This window comes from Nesoenas mayeri (assembly GCF_963082525.1).
Source record: "Nesoenas mayeri genome assembly, chromosome: 2".
In the NCBI taxonomy this organism is placed as follows: Eukaryota; Metazoa; Chordata; class Aves; order Columbiformes; family Columbidae; genus Nesoenas; species Nesoenas mayeri.
Window position 1 is genome coordinate 35,751,215 of NC_137543.1, and position 16,508 is coordinate 35,767,722.

General features: G+C 37.0%; 1 protein-coding gene across 1 annotated transcript; it reads left to right on the forward strand.

The window, feature by feature from the left end:
* Positions 1-727: 727 nt before the first annotated feature.
* On the forward strand, positions 728-14,103 carry LACTB2 (lactamase beta 2; the record flags this gene model as incomplete). The annotated part of the gene is made up of 7 exons (XM_080339155.1): positions 728-849; positions 1,627-1,790; positions 3,095-3,218; positions 5,480-5,658; positions 9,847-9,995; positions 11,576-11,657; positions 14,060-14,103. 7 exons carry the CDS (start codon positions 728-730, stop codon positions 14,101-14,103), a joined length of 864 nt encoding a protein of 287 aa, XP_080195281.1.
* Between the last annotated feature and the right edge of the window lie 2,405 nt (positions 14,104-16,508).

Below are 16,508 nucleotides of genomic sequence, written 5' to 3' on the forward strand. Positions count from 1 at the left end.
CTGTTTAGCCTGGAGAAAAGGAGGTTGAGGGGAGACCTTATCGTTGTCTACAGCTACCTGAAAGGAGATTGCAGCATGGAGGGTGTTGATCTCTTCTCCCAAGTAGCAAGTGACAGGACAAGGGGAAATGGCCTCAAGTTGTGCCAGGGGAGGTTTGGATTAGATATTAGGAAAAAATTCTTCACAGAGAGGGTTGTCAGGCATCAGAACAGGCAAGTGGCGGAGTCACCACCCCTGGAGGTGTTTAAAAGGCATTTAGACAAGGTTCTTAGGGACATGGTTTAGTGCTAGAGTTAGGCTATGGTTTGACTCGATGATCCTGATGGTCTCTTACAACTGAAATGATTCTATGATTCCATGAATACACAGAAGATGCAGCTGCACTACCATCGATTTCTCCCAACTTGAGGAAGAAGCCAGCAGAGCTGGGACCTGCCTCTCACCGAGCAGCAGCGAGCCACCGAATCCTCAAAGGAGAACATCGCTTTTATTCCACTGAGTTACCGCAGTGTCTGTTCCTAGAGAACGAGTTTCCAGGCAAAAGCCGCCGGCGGCCGCGGGCCAGGGGAGCCGCCAGCCCAACTGCCTCACGGCCGCTCCGCCTCACGACCGGGCGGAAGGTCCGGGAGGCGGAGCGGCGGGGTGGATAGTGGCTTCCGCCTTGGCTCCTCGGCGGTGCTGTGAGGGGAGCGGAGCCGGGGTGGTTTAGCCAAGTGCCGCTGCAGAGATGGTGTCGCTGCTGCCGCGCATCGAGCGGCTTTCGTCACGAGTAGTACGGGTGCTGGGCTGCAACCCGGGGCCTATGACTCTGCAAGGCACCAACACCTACTTGGTGGGCACCGGGCCCAGGTAACGACCCTGCTCGGGAGCTGGGGAAGGGGTGGTGTCGGCCGCCGTCGCCCCCTCCCCGGCCCCTTCTCCCGCCCCTCTCGGAGCCTGTGCGCTGCCTCCGTCTCGGGAGCCGGCTACTGGGCTGTCCCTAAATGCCTTAATTAGGGTAAAAAATAGGAGAAAAATTTAAAAATTATAGCATTGAGTTTTGGGGACGAGTGTCCGGAGGCGGCCTGGGCAGGTGGCGTGTGGAGTCTCGGCCGGGCGACTGTTGGGCTGAGGCGGGAGTTCCGTGAGGGAAGCGGGGGGGCACTCGCCTGTCCCGGCGGTGCCGAACGGTAGATCCCACAAAAGTGTGGACTAAATTTATTATTTAGCCCCCTTCGTAAATTGTTATGCCACGGGGGTAGAATATCATGGTGGGGAGAGGTGGCATCTGGGAAGTGGAGGTATTCATTATTACAGCACTCAGGGGAGGTTTAGGTTGGACATTAGAAAACGTTTCTTCACAGAAGCAGTTGTTGAGCATTGGAACGGGGTGCCCGGTGAAGTGCTTGTGTCACCGTCCCTGGAAGTGTTTGAAAGATGTGTGGGTGAGGTTCTTAAGGACAGGGTTTAGGGATGGACTTGGCATTGCTAGGTTAACAGTTGTATTCAATTACCTTGAAGATCTTTTCCAACCGAAATTATTCTATGATATCCATGCAATGTTGGGTTCTTTTTAAAACATGATCTGTCAGATGAGCACTCTAAATTCTCACACTGTTTCCCCCCCCCCTTTTTCTCCATGTGTAGAAGAGTCCTTATTGACACTGGGGAGCCAGCTACTTCTGAATATATTGGCTGTTTAAAGCAGGCGCTGTCAGAGTTCAACATCTCAATTCAAGAAATTTTAGTGACACACTGGCATCGTGATCATACTGGTGGAATACCTGATATCTGCAAAGACATCCCAAATGGTAGGCCAGAGATTTTTAATATTGTTGAAAATGTTAGATACATGTCAAAAAGAAACTTTTACTCGGTGCTTCTGTGCAAATAAGCTGGATTATTCTTCTGAACTCTCCATATAAACTACATGTAATTTCATTATACTGTTGCAGTATGTAGAATGAGACCAACGAACTAGCTAAATATGATAGTCATAGTATTATGGTTTTTCTTCAATACCTGTGCATACCTTTATAGTGAATTTTTCTTGTGTGTGAAGAATGAGAACCTAGATTACCATCAGCAGTTTACATGATATTAAGAGATGCAAGAAATTTTGATACTCCTTTCTTTCTACCTTGACAGTAACAACAAATGGACTATTATTTTTGCTTGGGTAAAAACAATAAATAACTTAATACTGAAAAAATGAACATGCATAACTTTGAGATTCCTTACAGCAGATCATCAGTAATTGCTGACAAATTTGTAGGCCTCAGATCATGAGGAAGAGGGTAGGGCAGTCTGCAGGTAAATTTTGATCTTTAAAAGTGTATTTCATGTTGATAAACAGTAGGAGATATTTCTGCTTTAGTATCTGACAAGAGAATAAGCAGTGTGAATCATGTGGTTCTTCTTAGTGTCATTGGACTTCATCACAAGCTTTGTCACAGGCATTACCAGATTTTGTAAAGTTGCCAGGTGCTTGTCTGCAAAGGAGCCTGGGCGCTACTGAAAACAACACTGGTGACTTTGTGAGGATTTTGCTCTTGTCAGCCCATGAACATGGTTGTAAAGACTAGCAAGGGATATAAATACCTTTCTGGGTTGCTATCTATAGCTGTTCCAGCCAAAGCATTCACAGTTCAGAATGACAGATGCTGAGAGAAATTGCAGGTCAAAAAGCCTTCATCCAGTGTTAGTCAAATATTGAATGGTGCTTCTGTGGAAAGTAATGCAGAACATGAGCACAGAAATCTTAATGTTGTTGTAGAAACTTGGTTTTTTTTTTCTTTCAGTGAGTCAAGAAGAAACATTTCTAAAATATAATAATTACTGACACTTTTTTAATTTCACTTGTGCTTTTTCATCTTCAAAATTGCTGCTGGTACAGAGTACAGTATTCAGATTCAGTGACTTTCACTACTCAGTGTTTGTGGCTCTGGAATAAGGAGATTTATAAACATAAAGTTAGTATACAGAATTTCTTGCATCTAGTTTTGTATTCATACAGTGTAATAATTAATAGCACTTGTTGAAAAAGTAGCCTTTCTGTGGAATTAGCTTTGTTAGTGACATTCAAAACATCGTTTTCTTTGCTTTGTTTGAATAGACTCTGAATATCGCATCAGTAAGCTTCCTCGTGTCCCTCACCGCGAAGAGATAATAGAAGGAGGCCATAAATATTTTTATCTTAAAGAGGGAGATGTGGTACAGACAGAGGGAGCCACACTCAGGTAAACACCAATTTCCGCAAGGTTGTTGGATCAACTTTTCCTTCAGCATTCTGACACATATATGTACCTTAACTTCTAGTGACTTCTAATGAGTTCATACATTTAATCTTTCCAACGCTTATGCGTGTAGACTTCCTATCATGATCCAGCAGGGTATGTTTGTATGAAGAAACTGTTTTTATGAATGAGAATTGTCAGGAGTCTTTGCTTTTTGGCCTCAGTATAGAAATTAAGAACATTTCCCTTGAAAATTATTTCCTCCAGGAAAATCAGATAGGATTTTACATACTTTCTCATCACTCTTAGATATTATAGTTTTGGGGAAGTTTATGGTAGCCGGGCTGGATTATTTAGCATGACTTTCTTTTTACTTTAAAAGTATTTTCCAAGGAGACGCTAAACCATTTAATACTTAAAATGTTAAGTTTTAAACCTTTAACCTATCAGGTTTTTATAGGGTGCCAATATGGGAGGGCCTCTTCTCAGATAGCATATTGCCTATCTTGTCAGAAACAGAAAGCTACTCTGTCTCACACAAACACACAATAGAAAGATCTGACCATTCTGTTTCCAGACTTCTTTCCTTAACAAGGCATTACTCTAAGGACAAATTTAGCTTGTTTTCCTCAGTTTAGGTGTGAATTATGTGCCACTTGTAGAATGTGCCAGCTGGCTGATTGGAAGAAAAAAACGGAAAAATAAAACATATATTTGACCAAAAGCATTTTATTTTGTTAGCATTATGAAAACAAAAACCAACCAAACAAAAACTCCAAATCCCACAAGCAAACAAAAAAGCAAACATGGAGAGTATTATGTTGAATATTGAAGACCTATCGCTACTCTAAGTGGTCCACGTTTGAACAGAATCAATTTAGACAGGGAAAACAACTTGTTACATTTGAATCCAAGTAAGATGGCATGAAACATTTTGAAGTTTGGGATAATGCAGCCAAACCTTTTGCTTGGTTAAAAGCAAGTATTCTCACCTGGTTAATTCAGTAAGTGCTTTAAGGGTGCTCTTAGATCCACCAGTGGTTCCAAAATAGCAGTGTCTACATAATACATTTTAGTTAGCAACCTGCATGTTTGCAAGGTGTGCTAAGCTGTGTTGGGTTCTTTTTCCTTTGTTTTTCACATTAGTGGTTAAGCTTCCTGGTAAAGTTTCATCAGGAACTGCAGGATGCCACTTCCTACAAAGGCAAAATGCAAACCCATCAGGTTGATTTTCGTGTTACCTCTGCAGCACAATGTCTGAGCTGCTGTCTGCTGAGCTCAGTATTCAGTAAGAGCTGGAAGTCAAGACGGTGCTTCTGGCCTCCCAAACTTGCACTGACGTGGCTGGGTGCTGTTTAGTGTTGGCCTGTACACCCTGCTTGGCACCAGCTCTGGCAGCATCTGATCACTGCTTTGATGCATCTGTCATTAACAAGAAGATTCTGATGAATTTCAGCAGTGATGCTGGTCTGAGCTGCGTACTTTGAGTTTGAATCAGCCCCAGCAGGAGGCCGCCTTCTTTTCAAAAATTGTAGTGAAAGGACACTGCAGCACAGCTCCTTAACAGCCCAGGTTACTAGATACATATCAGCTGTCCATTCCCCCTTTGCTGCGTTCTAATGCAGTACTCATTCAAGCTGTGGGATCCTAAATCCTTACCATTCAAATGTTTAATGACCTGCACATAGAACAGTAGAAAGACCATGACTCCTTGTTGTATTTGACAGCTCCACTCCACTGTGTCAGGGGGCTTTCAGGGAAAAATAAATTTCGGGGGACAAGAACTTTATCTGGGTTGGGTCCAGAAACTGATAGTTAACTTCTAAAAGAATTGGCAACGTCATCCTTACCCTCTTTTGCTAAGTGCAAGGTGTATGTGAAGGACTCCACACATTTCAATCTGGAAATAATGTCAATTTTTCTTTTTTAAAGCTTCAGAGTAAAGCCCTCTACAACACAAATTCCACATGACTAGCCAGCTCCCTTAAAACACTTTTGTTATGATCTGTCATGTAAGTAAAAGCATGTTAGAGATGATCTGTGTTCTCTACATGGTATGAGAAAATGGACTACAATTTGACAGCAATATGCTGTTTATATCGATACTTCAGCCTTTTTTGGTCTACATTTTTCTGGGTTTTATTTTGTTGTTGTGGGCTCCTTTGCAGGTATAAGATTTTGTCATTATTTGTCTCTAGCTTCTGAAATGAGGCATATATGCTGCATGAAAAACTTAGGCTTTTTTCTTGTTATTCTTTAAACAGAGTCTTATATACTCCTGGACATACTGATGACCATATGGCTTTACATCTAGAAGAAGAAAATGCTGTATTTTCCGGTGATTGTCTTTTAGGGGAAGGAACAACAGTAATTGAAGACCTATATGATTACATGAAAACTTTGAAAAGGTTGTTAGAAATGAAACTAGATTTAATATATCCAGGTAAGTGATTCCATTTTTAACTGCACTGTTTTACTATATAATTTTTAAATATCTCCTCTAAGAATCTGAGAACTCCTATTGCCGTCCAACACCATTACTAATGTAACAATTAGATTTTGTTACTTAATATATGGGCAGTGCTAAGCTAAGATGATTTTATGGCATGGTGGTTTGCAAGACTTGAAAATTTCCCAGTGATAGATATTTTTCCTTCCTGAGATTTCTCCATTTGAGGGTCAATGTTGTGCTTCTGTGCCCGGAGCCTACAGAGGACAGAATCTTTCACTGTTGGAATTACACATCAAAATTGGTTTTCTTTTATTACTCTATCCATGTGTCTTAATGTTATCCTGGAAGAAAAAATAATCGTTACTCTTTTGGTTCTTTGCATTGCCACATGCACTGCCAGTGGTGAGTAACCTAGTAATGTTTTTTAAGAGATGTCTGTCCTTTGCAGCACAGTTTAATCACAAATTCATCTTGGAAAGCTGCAGAACTGTAAAATGGTTGTCTTGGTTAATGACTTATTTTAAATTTGAACAAGAGCCAAGAGGCCAAACATCATGTTCTAAAAATAAGTTGCCAATTCATTCAGTCTATGACTTTGCTTTAATTTTTTTCTCTGTCATCTCCCCCAAACCTTAGGAATGAATTTACTTTTCATGTAAGTCGTATGGCTATTTGACAAGACTGGATTTTAAGAATTCACAATGTAACTTAGGTTTAAGCTCCTCATTTGCTTTTTCAGATCTACATCTCAGGATTTTTTCTGACTTCTCTGTTTCATCTTCTTCAACTTGGCATTCTGAGCAACAGTGTCTACATTCTCAGTTCTGCCTTCCTCTATTAGCCATCTATGTTTAGCCTACATAACCAAATCTCTTTTGTGTCAGTTTTTAAAATACGCTTCTTTTGAAGTAGGTGTTCTTTAAATGCTTTAAAATCTAAGCATAAAAATGCTATTTAAGAAAAATATTACAGATATTCCATGGATATGGAGGCTGACATAGACAAAAATAGTGACTTGCTCATAGGTATTGACTTAACTACTGGTAAAACTAAAAATATTTTAGCCTCCAAAATCTCAGTGTATTGATCAATCGAATGTTCTGCTTTTTTTCTAAATGCCTACATAACACAGTCTGTTCCTCTAATTTAATTTCTGCCTTCCAAAACCCCATATATGCCAAGTTCTATTTGGTTTATCAATTATATCTGTTGTATTTCACTCTCCTTAAAAATTATTTATCTAAATTACACATTCACCAAGGTTGAATATTTGTCCTATTTATCTGTAACTGTTTGCTACACGGTTGTATGTCCATGCTGTACTTACAGTTAGGAAGCTAGTCACGTATGCATTCTCAGTGATGAGTATTAAGGCTGTTTGGCACTAACTTTCTTTTTTTTTTATCCATGCATGACAAAATGGACGTGCAATTGTGTAAAAGATAAATATTGCCCAATCAGAACAATTGTTTATACTATTGGTATGTACTATGGTAAAATGGTAACTGTAGTAGAAGTTTGTTTGCTTTACCAATACTTTCTATATAAGCTCAGTACTTTGATTTTATCGCAGTTTTAAGTCTTCATAATTCTTGAGCTCTTTCTCTGTTCCACATCCATGCTTTAGCACTCACATTGCAGCCTTAGAATTAGATGTAGAGCAGCAGGAATTTTTGTAAGAAGCTGACTGCTGGCTAAGTGTGAGTAGCTAAATTTTGCCAATCCTTCCCCTTCCATATTTTTTCTTTTAATTTAATGTGGAAATTACTTCAGGCAGGATACTCGTGACTGTCTATTTACAGCCAATAGTTGATGACAATCCTTGGGACCAGAAAAGGGTGTTTTAGTCAGCAGAGGGCTCCCTATCCTGTAATAATAAACAATAGAAAAAATGGTACTGGAGTTAGGAATCTGTGCAAGATTTCATAAGCCAATTATTTTCTTCAATTTTATCCTTTACGCTTTAATTCACTGTAAAATAAGAGAATCTATATTTCTTCACAGAGTGTTATGAGAATAAAAACTTACTGTTTCTGATCATCTGGGCTATACAGAGGTCTGAAAAAATATGAAGCTGTCTGATATAACTCTAAATTATTGGAAAGACAGTCATATTTTGAGAGATCTATTTTACATGCTCAGAAACATTTTACATTTATGCAGATACATTTTTTATTGGAGAAGTTAAATGCGTTGCTGTCCCTGAAAAAATATGGGTCAGAAAGATCCATATTGAGATTTAGTTCCAAGCTTTCTGATATCATTTTAATGTATGTATATGCATATACAATGGCTATGGATCAGATGATAAAATGAATATGAAATGCCTTTAACTTTTCAAAATGTGGGTTCCATTCCAGGAACTGGCATTTGTCTTGTAGTCTAAGTCAATTAAATCTCTTGGAAAAGCAGGGACTGGTGTTAAGCCTGCCTTGTGATTCCCTGTGCAGGCCTTAATTTTGAACACTGTAATGTGACCTCTGTCATTAGAGAATGCAAGAGGATGATAGCTACCATTATAGTCTTTGCTCTGTACATCTTAATGTGTTTTTTCTAAATTTGAAGTTTTGTTTTTATAAATTGCAACATATTTACAGAGATACTGTTTGTAACTTATTTAGTAAGGAACAATAGCTTCACATTAAATACGTTTGACATCATTAAATATATGTGCATATGACAGTATAGTTTTATATTTACATGTTATGTGTCTTTTATTTATAATATTATCTGTACACGAGGTAAGCTTCAATGTATATTCAGTAATTTCAAATCTGCTGAATCGAGCGTGTAAGTTGAGATATGCATAAATATTTTGACTTGCTGAAGCGTATATACCTTTGACACTTTTTTCTTTCACAGATATTCAAAACATGAAAACTTAGTCGCTCTTTTTCTATAAGCTGCCTGTTGTCAGACAAAATAACTGCTAATTTAAAAAGCCTTATAACTAAAAACCTATTTAGTCAGTTAGATCAAAAGTACAAGTAAAGAATATTATGATTTTTTAAAATAGAGAACCTCAAAATAAACTATCTGATTTGGATTATACCAAATTACTTCTAAAAGAAAGCTATTTTTTCAGTAGTTTCTGTTCTATTCATTTTATAAATTACTTGGAGTTTAGACCAGCAGAGCTGGAAGTTGTGCTGCTACTTCAGGTGAGGTATACAGGCAAAGAAATAGGAAACCTTGCTATAAAAAGCATGCGACAAATATTCATGCAAATAGATTTATCTATAGGTAAAACGTGCATGTGCAGGTAACTCTCATGTCTGAAACATATTTTCATTTCATCTGTCATTTTAGTGTATCATGAGGCAGTATTTGATTTTTCCACAAAGGTTAGTGCTTTACCAATTAAGCCTTTTTCTAATTTGATTCAAAAGCCTTTCAGAAAGTTGAACAATAAGTCCAGGAAAATGCCACAATAAGTCCAAGGAAAAACATGTGGTTTGTTTCTTAACTGGGATCCACATAGCACCTTCCTTCTGCATTGCTTATTCCTACCCTGACATGTTCAGATTGGCTGATTTGTCTCCTTTTGATTTTTGTCATCATATTTATGAAAGTATTTTCTTAAGGGCATAAAGTAGAGTGTGTTAGTCAGTTTAAAGATGTATCCTGGAAATTTTATCTGTCACAGTTAAACATGTTACTTCAGATAGCTCCCAACAGGACAGTAGGACATGAGTCCTTTTCCTCAGCCACTACTGTTCAAAGACCAGTATCAGTTTAAGTCATCAGTATCCATGTCCTTTGGGGAGAGAGAGGTGGGCAGAGGTAGTATAATCTGAATTTCATCTTTCAAATTTGTTCAGCTCTTTAAATAGTCTAAAGTAGTATTTCCTTGCTTTCCTTATTCCATCTGAAGTATTCCCTTTCCCCATTCAGACTTTTAAGATCCTAATTCTTCCTTTCCAACTTAATGCTTTCCAATTGCAGACTGTGATGGAGACATTCTAATTTAATTTTGGCCTGTTTATGTGCAAAAATAAATATACAGATTGTCTTACAATTTAACATAATGGATACTCTGACAGGGTGGTACATACAGGTGTTTCTCCCTTCTTATGACTTTTAAGTCTACCAGAATTTACATAAGAATGATTCAATTATTCAGTAGCACCTCATTTCAAATTGAAGTAATAGCGCTGTGGTACATGTGTTTTGATTTAGGTCATGGTCCAGTAGTACGTGATGCAGGTGCTAGAATCCAAGGCTACATTTCTCACCGAATGGCACGTGAACAGCAAATTCTAAATGTTTTCAAGAAGAATGCTGGAAAATCATATACGTCCTCTGAGCTTGTAAAGATAGTATACAAGGTAATTATTGGTTAAAAGTTTTTAGATGAAACTAAAGAAAATTGAGGCTATGTTTATAAAATTCTGTGTAACAGTTTATGAATTTGCATGAAGACCATGGCAGCTTTTTCAAAGAGGAAAATAAAAAGGAAGAAAATATTTCTGCTTGTTCAGAATTCATATATGACTTTGCATTTAAATTGTATGTTTGAACACTTTGTTGGAGTGGGGCCCAGATGATTCTTACAAATTTCTTATTTTACTGTCTAGACAGTCCTAAGCACAGTTCCATAGGACCAGGCAAAAATAAAGTTGTAGTGCTTGGTTCTAAGTGAAAAGTATGAGATGACTGTTAATTTTTGATTTGTTGAAGTGTATTTGGAGCCTCCTGAAAGATTAGTTAAAACTTCTAGTTCCTGATGTATTGGTCTGCAGGAGGGTACAGGTGAACTGCAGTTCCACAGAGATGGATATTGTGCTCAGAAGTGGGGATGCCTGTGTGTGTCTTGAGACACAGGAGTCCTTTTTTGCTACTTCATGGTTTTTCATGTACCCTCAGTCATCTCTGTGTGTGGTATGGGGGTTACCTCCCTCACAAGTAGAGATAGAAGATACAGCATTTGCTTTGGAGGAAGATGTCCAGGTTACCAATGGCTGTGGTTTGTGAACAGACCTGTAACAGCTTCACAACTCATTTTCCATGGTTCTTCTGAACCTCAGCTTCCAAAAGAATGACTGTGTCACATTGAACATTTTGCAGTGCTGGTGAACAGTTACCTCTGGGTTTTCAAGTCCTGTAGTTTTCCTGCCTGAACAACTGCAGTTTTTAAGTATACAGCCATTCATATCTTTCTGTAAATCACAACTACTTGCCTTGTCACTACATAAGAATTTTTTAGTACTAAAGCTTGCTTATTAAAAAAAAAAGAAGACATAACTTTTCAAGTCTTTTTAAAGATTCACAATTTATTGAGCTAGTTTTCTAGTGAAATTTCCTGCCAGACTCGTGTCATTTGGAGAACTTTTTAATTTTCAAAAAGAAGACTTTACTCGCAGGAAGATAGTGCTGGAGGGGGGATTTTGAGAAATATTATTGGTTTTTATCTAGTGAACATTGGAAAATTTTAAGAGATTTGTCCTCCTAAAGCTGTAGTATTTTTTGTTTACTCACTTACAAATCCTAATTGTTAAAGTCTATTTAAACCCATGCAAATATTGTCCTGGAATAGAAGTAATAGGTATTGTGGAAAAACGCATCTTTAAATTTGTCTTTAAAAATGCTCAGCTACACTGACAACCCGGTGCAGACCAAGCTCAGAAGAGCACCGTAGTCTTAATGTTGGCCAAAGTTTGCATAATACAAACACATAGTGCAAACAATGAGCAAAGTAAACAAAAATGTGTTATTAGGCTACTAGTTTTAGGTGGTGTAAAATTGATTTACACATTTCAGTTTGTTGTCATTATGTGATAAACTGAATGTTAAACATGGCAATTCAGAAGAAGAAAGTCTATATTAATAAACTATGAGTTCCATATATTGAAAGAATAATTGGGAGTTATATAAACAAGTACAAAATGCATATTTGTGTTCCCTTTAGGAGATCCCTGAAAATTTACTTCTAGCAGCAGAAAATAATCTCCTAGTCCACCTAAAGAAGCTGGAGAAAGAAGGGAAAGTGTGTAAGTTGTGGGTGGAAGGAGGGTTGTTTTCATTTTTACTTTCTATGTAGTGTTTCTCATTGTATTTTAGTGCAGTTTCTGGGAAAAAAAAAAGGCAATTAGTTGCAGTAGCTGTCCTTCGGACAATTTGAAGTAGGTCTGTGTACAAAAAGCCTATTTCAAAACAGTATTTCAAAACTTCTAGAAAATAATTTATAAAGTATTTGTGACATACTTAGAGCACAGATTACTGCAATGCATATACCTTTAAATTTTTATTTAAAACATACCATGGAATACATTCCGAGTGCTAGTGTTTATACCTTTCTGTATTTTCTGAAATTCATACCTAAATATGCATGTACATAGCATTTTATGGGATTACATTTTACATTTCTATCTTTCCTAAATGCATATGGTTGTATATATGTGTTTTAAAGACAGTTAAAATCACACAGTGCAAATTTTTACAGTTTCTCGTTAGTACAGTACTTAAGTAGAGCAACTATATTTAGTTTACTGTTTTTACATTTTGCCTTGACTTTTAGTGAACAAGGTGAAGTATTTCTGTAGTGGCATGCCTATTTGGAAACATTTTTCAGCCAGAAGCTAAGGAAAATATTTCCTTCTGTATATTACATAACTGCACCCATGACTGTCTACTTATAAGTAAATAATTACATGAATATTTTAAACTTTCAAATTTTCAGCGCTTACCAACCTGAAAAACAACATGAAATTAGTCTGTTTTTTCCAACTTGGACCTTCTTTTTATTTTAATGATAAATCAGCTAATTGCTAAGTACTAATTGTTTGAACAATTGAGACTTAGTTTTTGTAATAATAATGACCTGGTTTTTATTCAAAGAAAATAGATTAGAATCACATGAATACAGTTATTACTGAAGTTCATAAAATTACTTCTTTAAGCGTATTATGTGCAAAACGCCCTGGAAGCTTACCAGCATAATACTTACTGCACCAGCTTTTAAATGTAATTTGAGTTCTTGGTTATTAACATACATTATTGACCTACACATTTCTCCAGTTTGGCTCCACAAAATTCCTCGGGGGTATCAGATCCTGTTGACTATTTATTCCATCCCTTTCACTGCCAAAGTAGCTCAAAGCCAACAGCATTTTCTGACAGGTGTCTGTTCACAAAGTAGCAACTGCTTGAAATTATTAGCAAGTTTAAATAACTAGAGGGGGTACTCTGTTTACAATCCTGTTTACAGGATTGATGTGACTCTTGCACTCCAGTTGGGGTTCCTTGATTCAGCTGTGTGCTCCTGCTTTCCTTGAACCACAGTGAGTGCCTTTTAAAGTTTATGTTTTGTGATCTTCCATTTGTTGCTCACAGAGAACAAGGAAAGCAAACTCATCAGAACACTTGGAGTTTTTCTATACTGATCTCTGCGATGTGGGAACAGTTGCTAAATTTTTAAATACAGCCTTAGACACTTAACATCATAGGACCTTTGTCAGATCTTCAGTTCAAATTAGGGACATCTGTTAAGGAAAATTGATTCTGTTGGTTCCGAGCAGGCAGCATACAAATGCTTGCATACTCCTGTTACTTGTTCACTTGGTTTTGATGTGATGTACTTTCCACATAGTCTGAGTTCCAGTATTTCAAGTTTTGTTCTCATTATGGCAGGCTTGAGTTGCAGTCATAACATTGTCTGCTTAATTTTCACAAAATATTTTTCCAAAGAAATATGTTGTCAGTATCGATAATGAATGTGACAGGCATATTACAATGTTACAATGTTACTCCATGCAAATTATGGCCATATGCTGTCTGCTGCAGTTATTAATTCACTCCTTCATTCTAAGGATTGCAATTTATGTTGGTATAAAGCTTATAACTTCAGTTAGGAGTGATACTGCCTTTAGAGATATGCTTTTCTGACTTAAAACAGAAAAGGAATGTCTTGTATACATGAGCATGGCACAATATACGTGTAAGCTTTTTCCCGTGTTTGAATATAAGCATCTTGGTCATTGTTTCACGTTTTTAAAACAGAGATAAAAATAATTTGACTGGTTTTGATTCAGCAGCACAGATTTTTTTTTCTCTAAAGTTCATAAATTTCAGAAAATGCAACAAGTGCTGTGCTACCTCAGATTTCTTAATACCTAGAAATTTTAATATTCTGAACTTAAAATAACTGTAGGACTATTAAACCCTTTTATTAATCATTATTTATATTGCTGGGTTACATTGTGAAACAGGTAATGTTTGTAACCTTGCATTAAAACTCAGCGCTGGCCTGAAGGAAAGTATTCCAATAGTTTTAATAAAAATGACATGTACAGACATACATTTGCATGTACAGGTTACATTTTAGATAGTCTGATGTTTATATATAGCGTCTAAGTGTTAGTTTGTGACTTATTTGTTCTTTTTTTGTTAACAGTACATGAGGCAGCTCCCAACTTCAGATGGAGAAACAATCTATAAGTTACGCAAGATTCCTCAAGAATATTTTTAATCTGCACAACAGCTGCATGAACAAATATAATGAGCTCATACAAGTAAAATAAAAACTAATTTCTTTTTTAAGTGGTAACACAATTTTAAAGCAACATGAAATTAGTCAGTTAACTAATGCTTTTCATATTCTACTTTATGGGAATTTTAAAAATAACCTGATAACTACTGAGTTAATAAAACAGAATCAGTGTGAAGAACTGAATGTTACCTCTGTTATAAAATACCAAATTTATCATTGGTGGCAGAAGACAAATAGCAAGGTCTTACAAACTTAATATTGCAATATTTTGAAGTAATATTATAAACTTTAGAAGTCAGATATATAAAAAAAACTCCAGTAAAAATAATAGGAAATGTGTTACTCTAAACCTTTTTTCATTTACTTGTTCGTCTCAAAAAGTGATTTTCTAGTAAGTTGTCTGTACATTCTAAAAAAACCAAGTTATTTTTGTTAACAGATGTAAATACTGGGGTTTATATTTCTTTTTTTTAAATTTAGCTGCCTGCACACATCTTTGTTGATTGCTCACTGCAATAAGTTTTAACAAACACTGAAAGTAATTCCAGACTTTGCTGTTTTCTGGTGGAAATACCGTATCTATGGAATTCATTCAAAGAATTCATAAATGTTAACAAATGAGTGTCAAAAATATGCACAGAGTTGGAGCAGACTCTTAAATTCTTTATCTTAACAGAATCTGCAAGAATGTGATTAAAAAGCAATAGGATATAAATCAGACAATTCCGTGTCCTGTGCTGTGCTGCAGCAAACACGTGGCATTTTCAGAAAATGAGGGAAACTGCAGTTTAACCAGACTTGTCATTAATGATTGTATATGATGATTCTGAAATAGTAAAAGCAGAGATCGCAATTTTACTAAGATGTATATACATTATACATTAAAGGATATTTATATCGGCTATGACATGTTGTAAAAGTCCGAAGACTCCTTGTTGATTATGAGATTATAAATCAGAAGTGTTTGTTTATTTAAAAATAGAATGGTAATGTAAGCTATATGCCATGTAAGTATAAAAATGGCGATTACCCTATTTATGTCTCTTGTTTTGAATACATTAATCTGTGCAGTATGCATTAAAAGTTACGAATAAAAACAGGAGAAGGGGCAACTTCTGTTTCATCAAGCTAGAACAGCAAACAGCATTTGATGCATTAACTTTCTGTACAGCTGGGGACAGAAATTGGAAGGAGCACAAACTGTGTTTCTAGCCTTCCTGCCAGTTAATTTTAAGATCCTGTACTTCAGCATCATTTATTAGGCTGCAGACCTGGGAAAGAATTTTGATGGTAATTATAGCCTTTTTGGGGGTTTCTGTTTTGTTTCTTGCTAATTCACTTCTTTATACTCTGTTTAAAATGTCAATCTTGGTTGTATCTTTAAGCATGTTTGATGATGAGTGAATTCAAGAAAGGTTCCCCAATAGGAAGGGCATTGTTCTCTTTGTGTCTGTTATTCCAGGTGTAATAATGCACTTACCACCGAATCCTCCCCAGCCACGTTACCTGAAACTGTGTATTGGGTTTGCCTGCCAAGGTTTTGGTAGCAGGTGAGAAGACACTAGAAGCTTCCCCCATTTCAGACTGTCAGGAACTTCCTTCCTAAACAACGTAATCATTTCAAAGCCTAGTATTTCAAAAACATCTGGAAACAAACCTGGCAAACATAGAGCCGCAACCCATTGGCAAGCAGCAGGCTGAGGGCTGGCAGTCTCTGGTGGTTTAGGTCATCACACCTTGACTAAAAAGCTGTAAGAAACATCAGGCAGCAGGAGAGAGAATTCCAGTAAAAGAAAGGTGCAGAAACAGTTCAGATGAGGACTTGTTTTCCATTTCAGTATAGCAGTTTACACGATACCATCGGGACAAACACAAAAACAAGAGGAAACCAAGGAGCTCTCTGCCTGTATAAGAGACCTCGTAGTCGGGTGCTTGAGGCACTTGCTGATTATAGCTTGAGAAAAGGATGTCTTGTCCCAGTTAAGTCCTGTTTGTTATGTTCTGTGGAGATGAAATGACCTGATTTAAGGCTGAGGTGGGAGGTAGATGCAAGACTACATTGCAAAAAGAATTCTAATTTTTATCACAAACCAATGTACTTCACAGGTGCAGTATGTTACATTCGTGACTACACAGTATGCAATTATGGATGTATATTCACATTGTTATTGTTGAAATAATGTTCTGCTTACTTTAGAGTTACAAAAAAACTGGTGTGGCCAGGAGATTAAGAGATTTCTAAGGGACTGAAATATGAATGCTTATTTTTTAAAAACTTTTTTTAATTAAAAAAAAAATCTCCAGCTTTGAAGGGGAAAATTTCTGTAGCCTTTCCTGTATTTTTAAGTGCCCT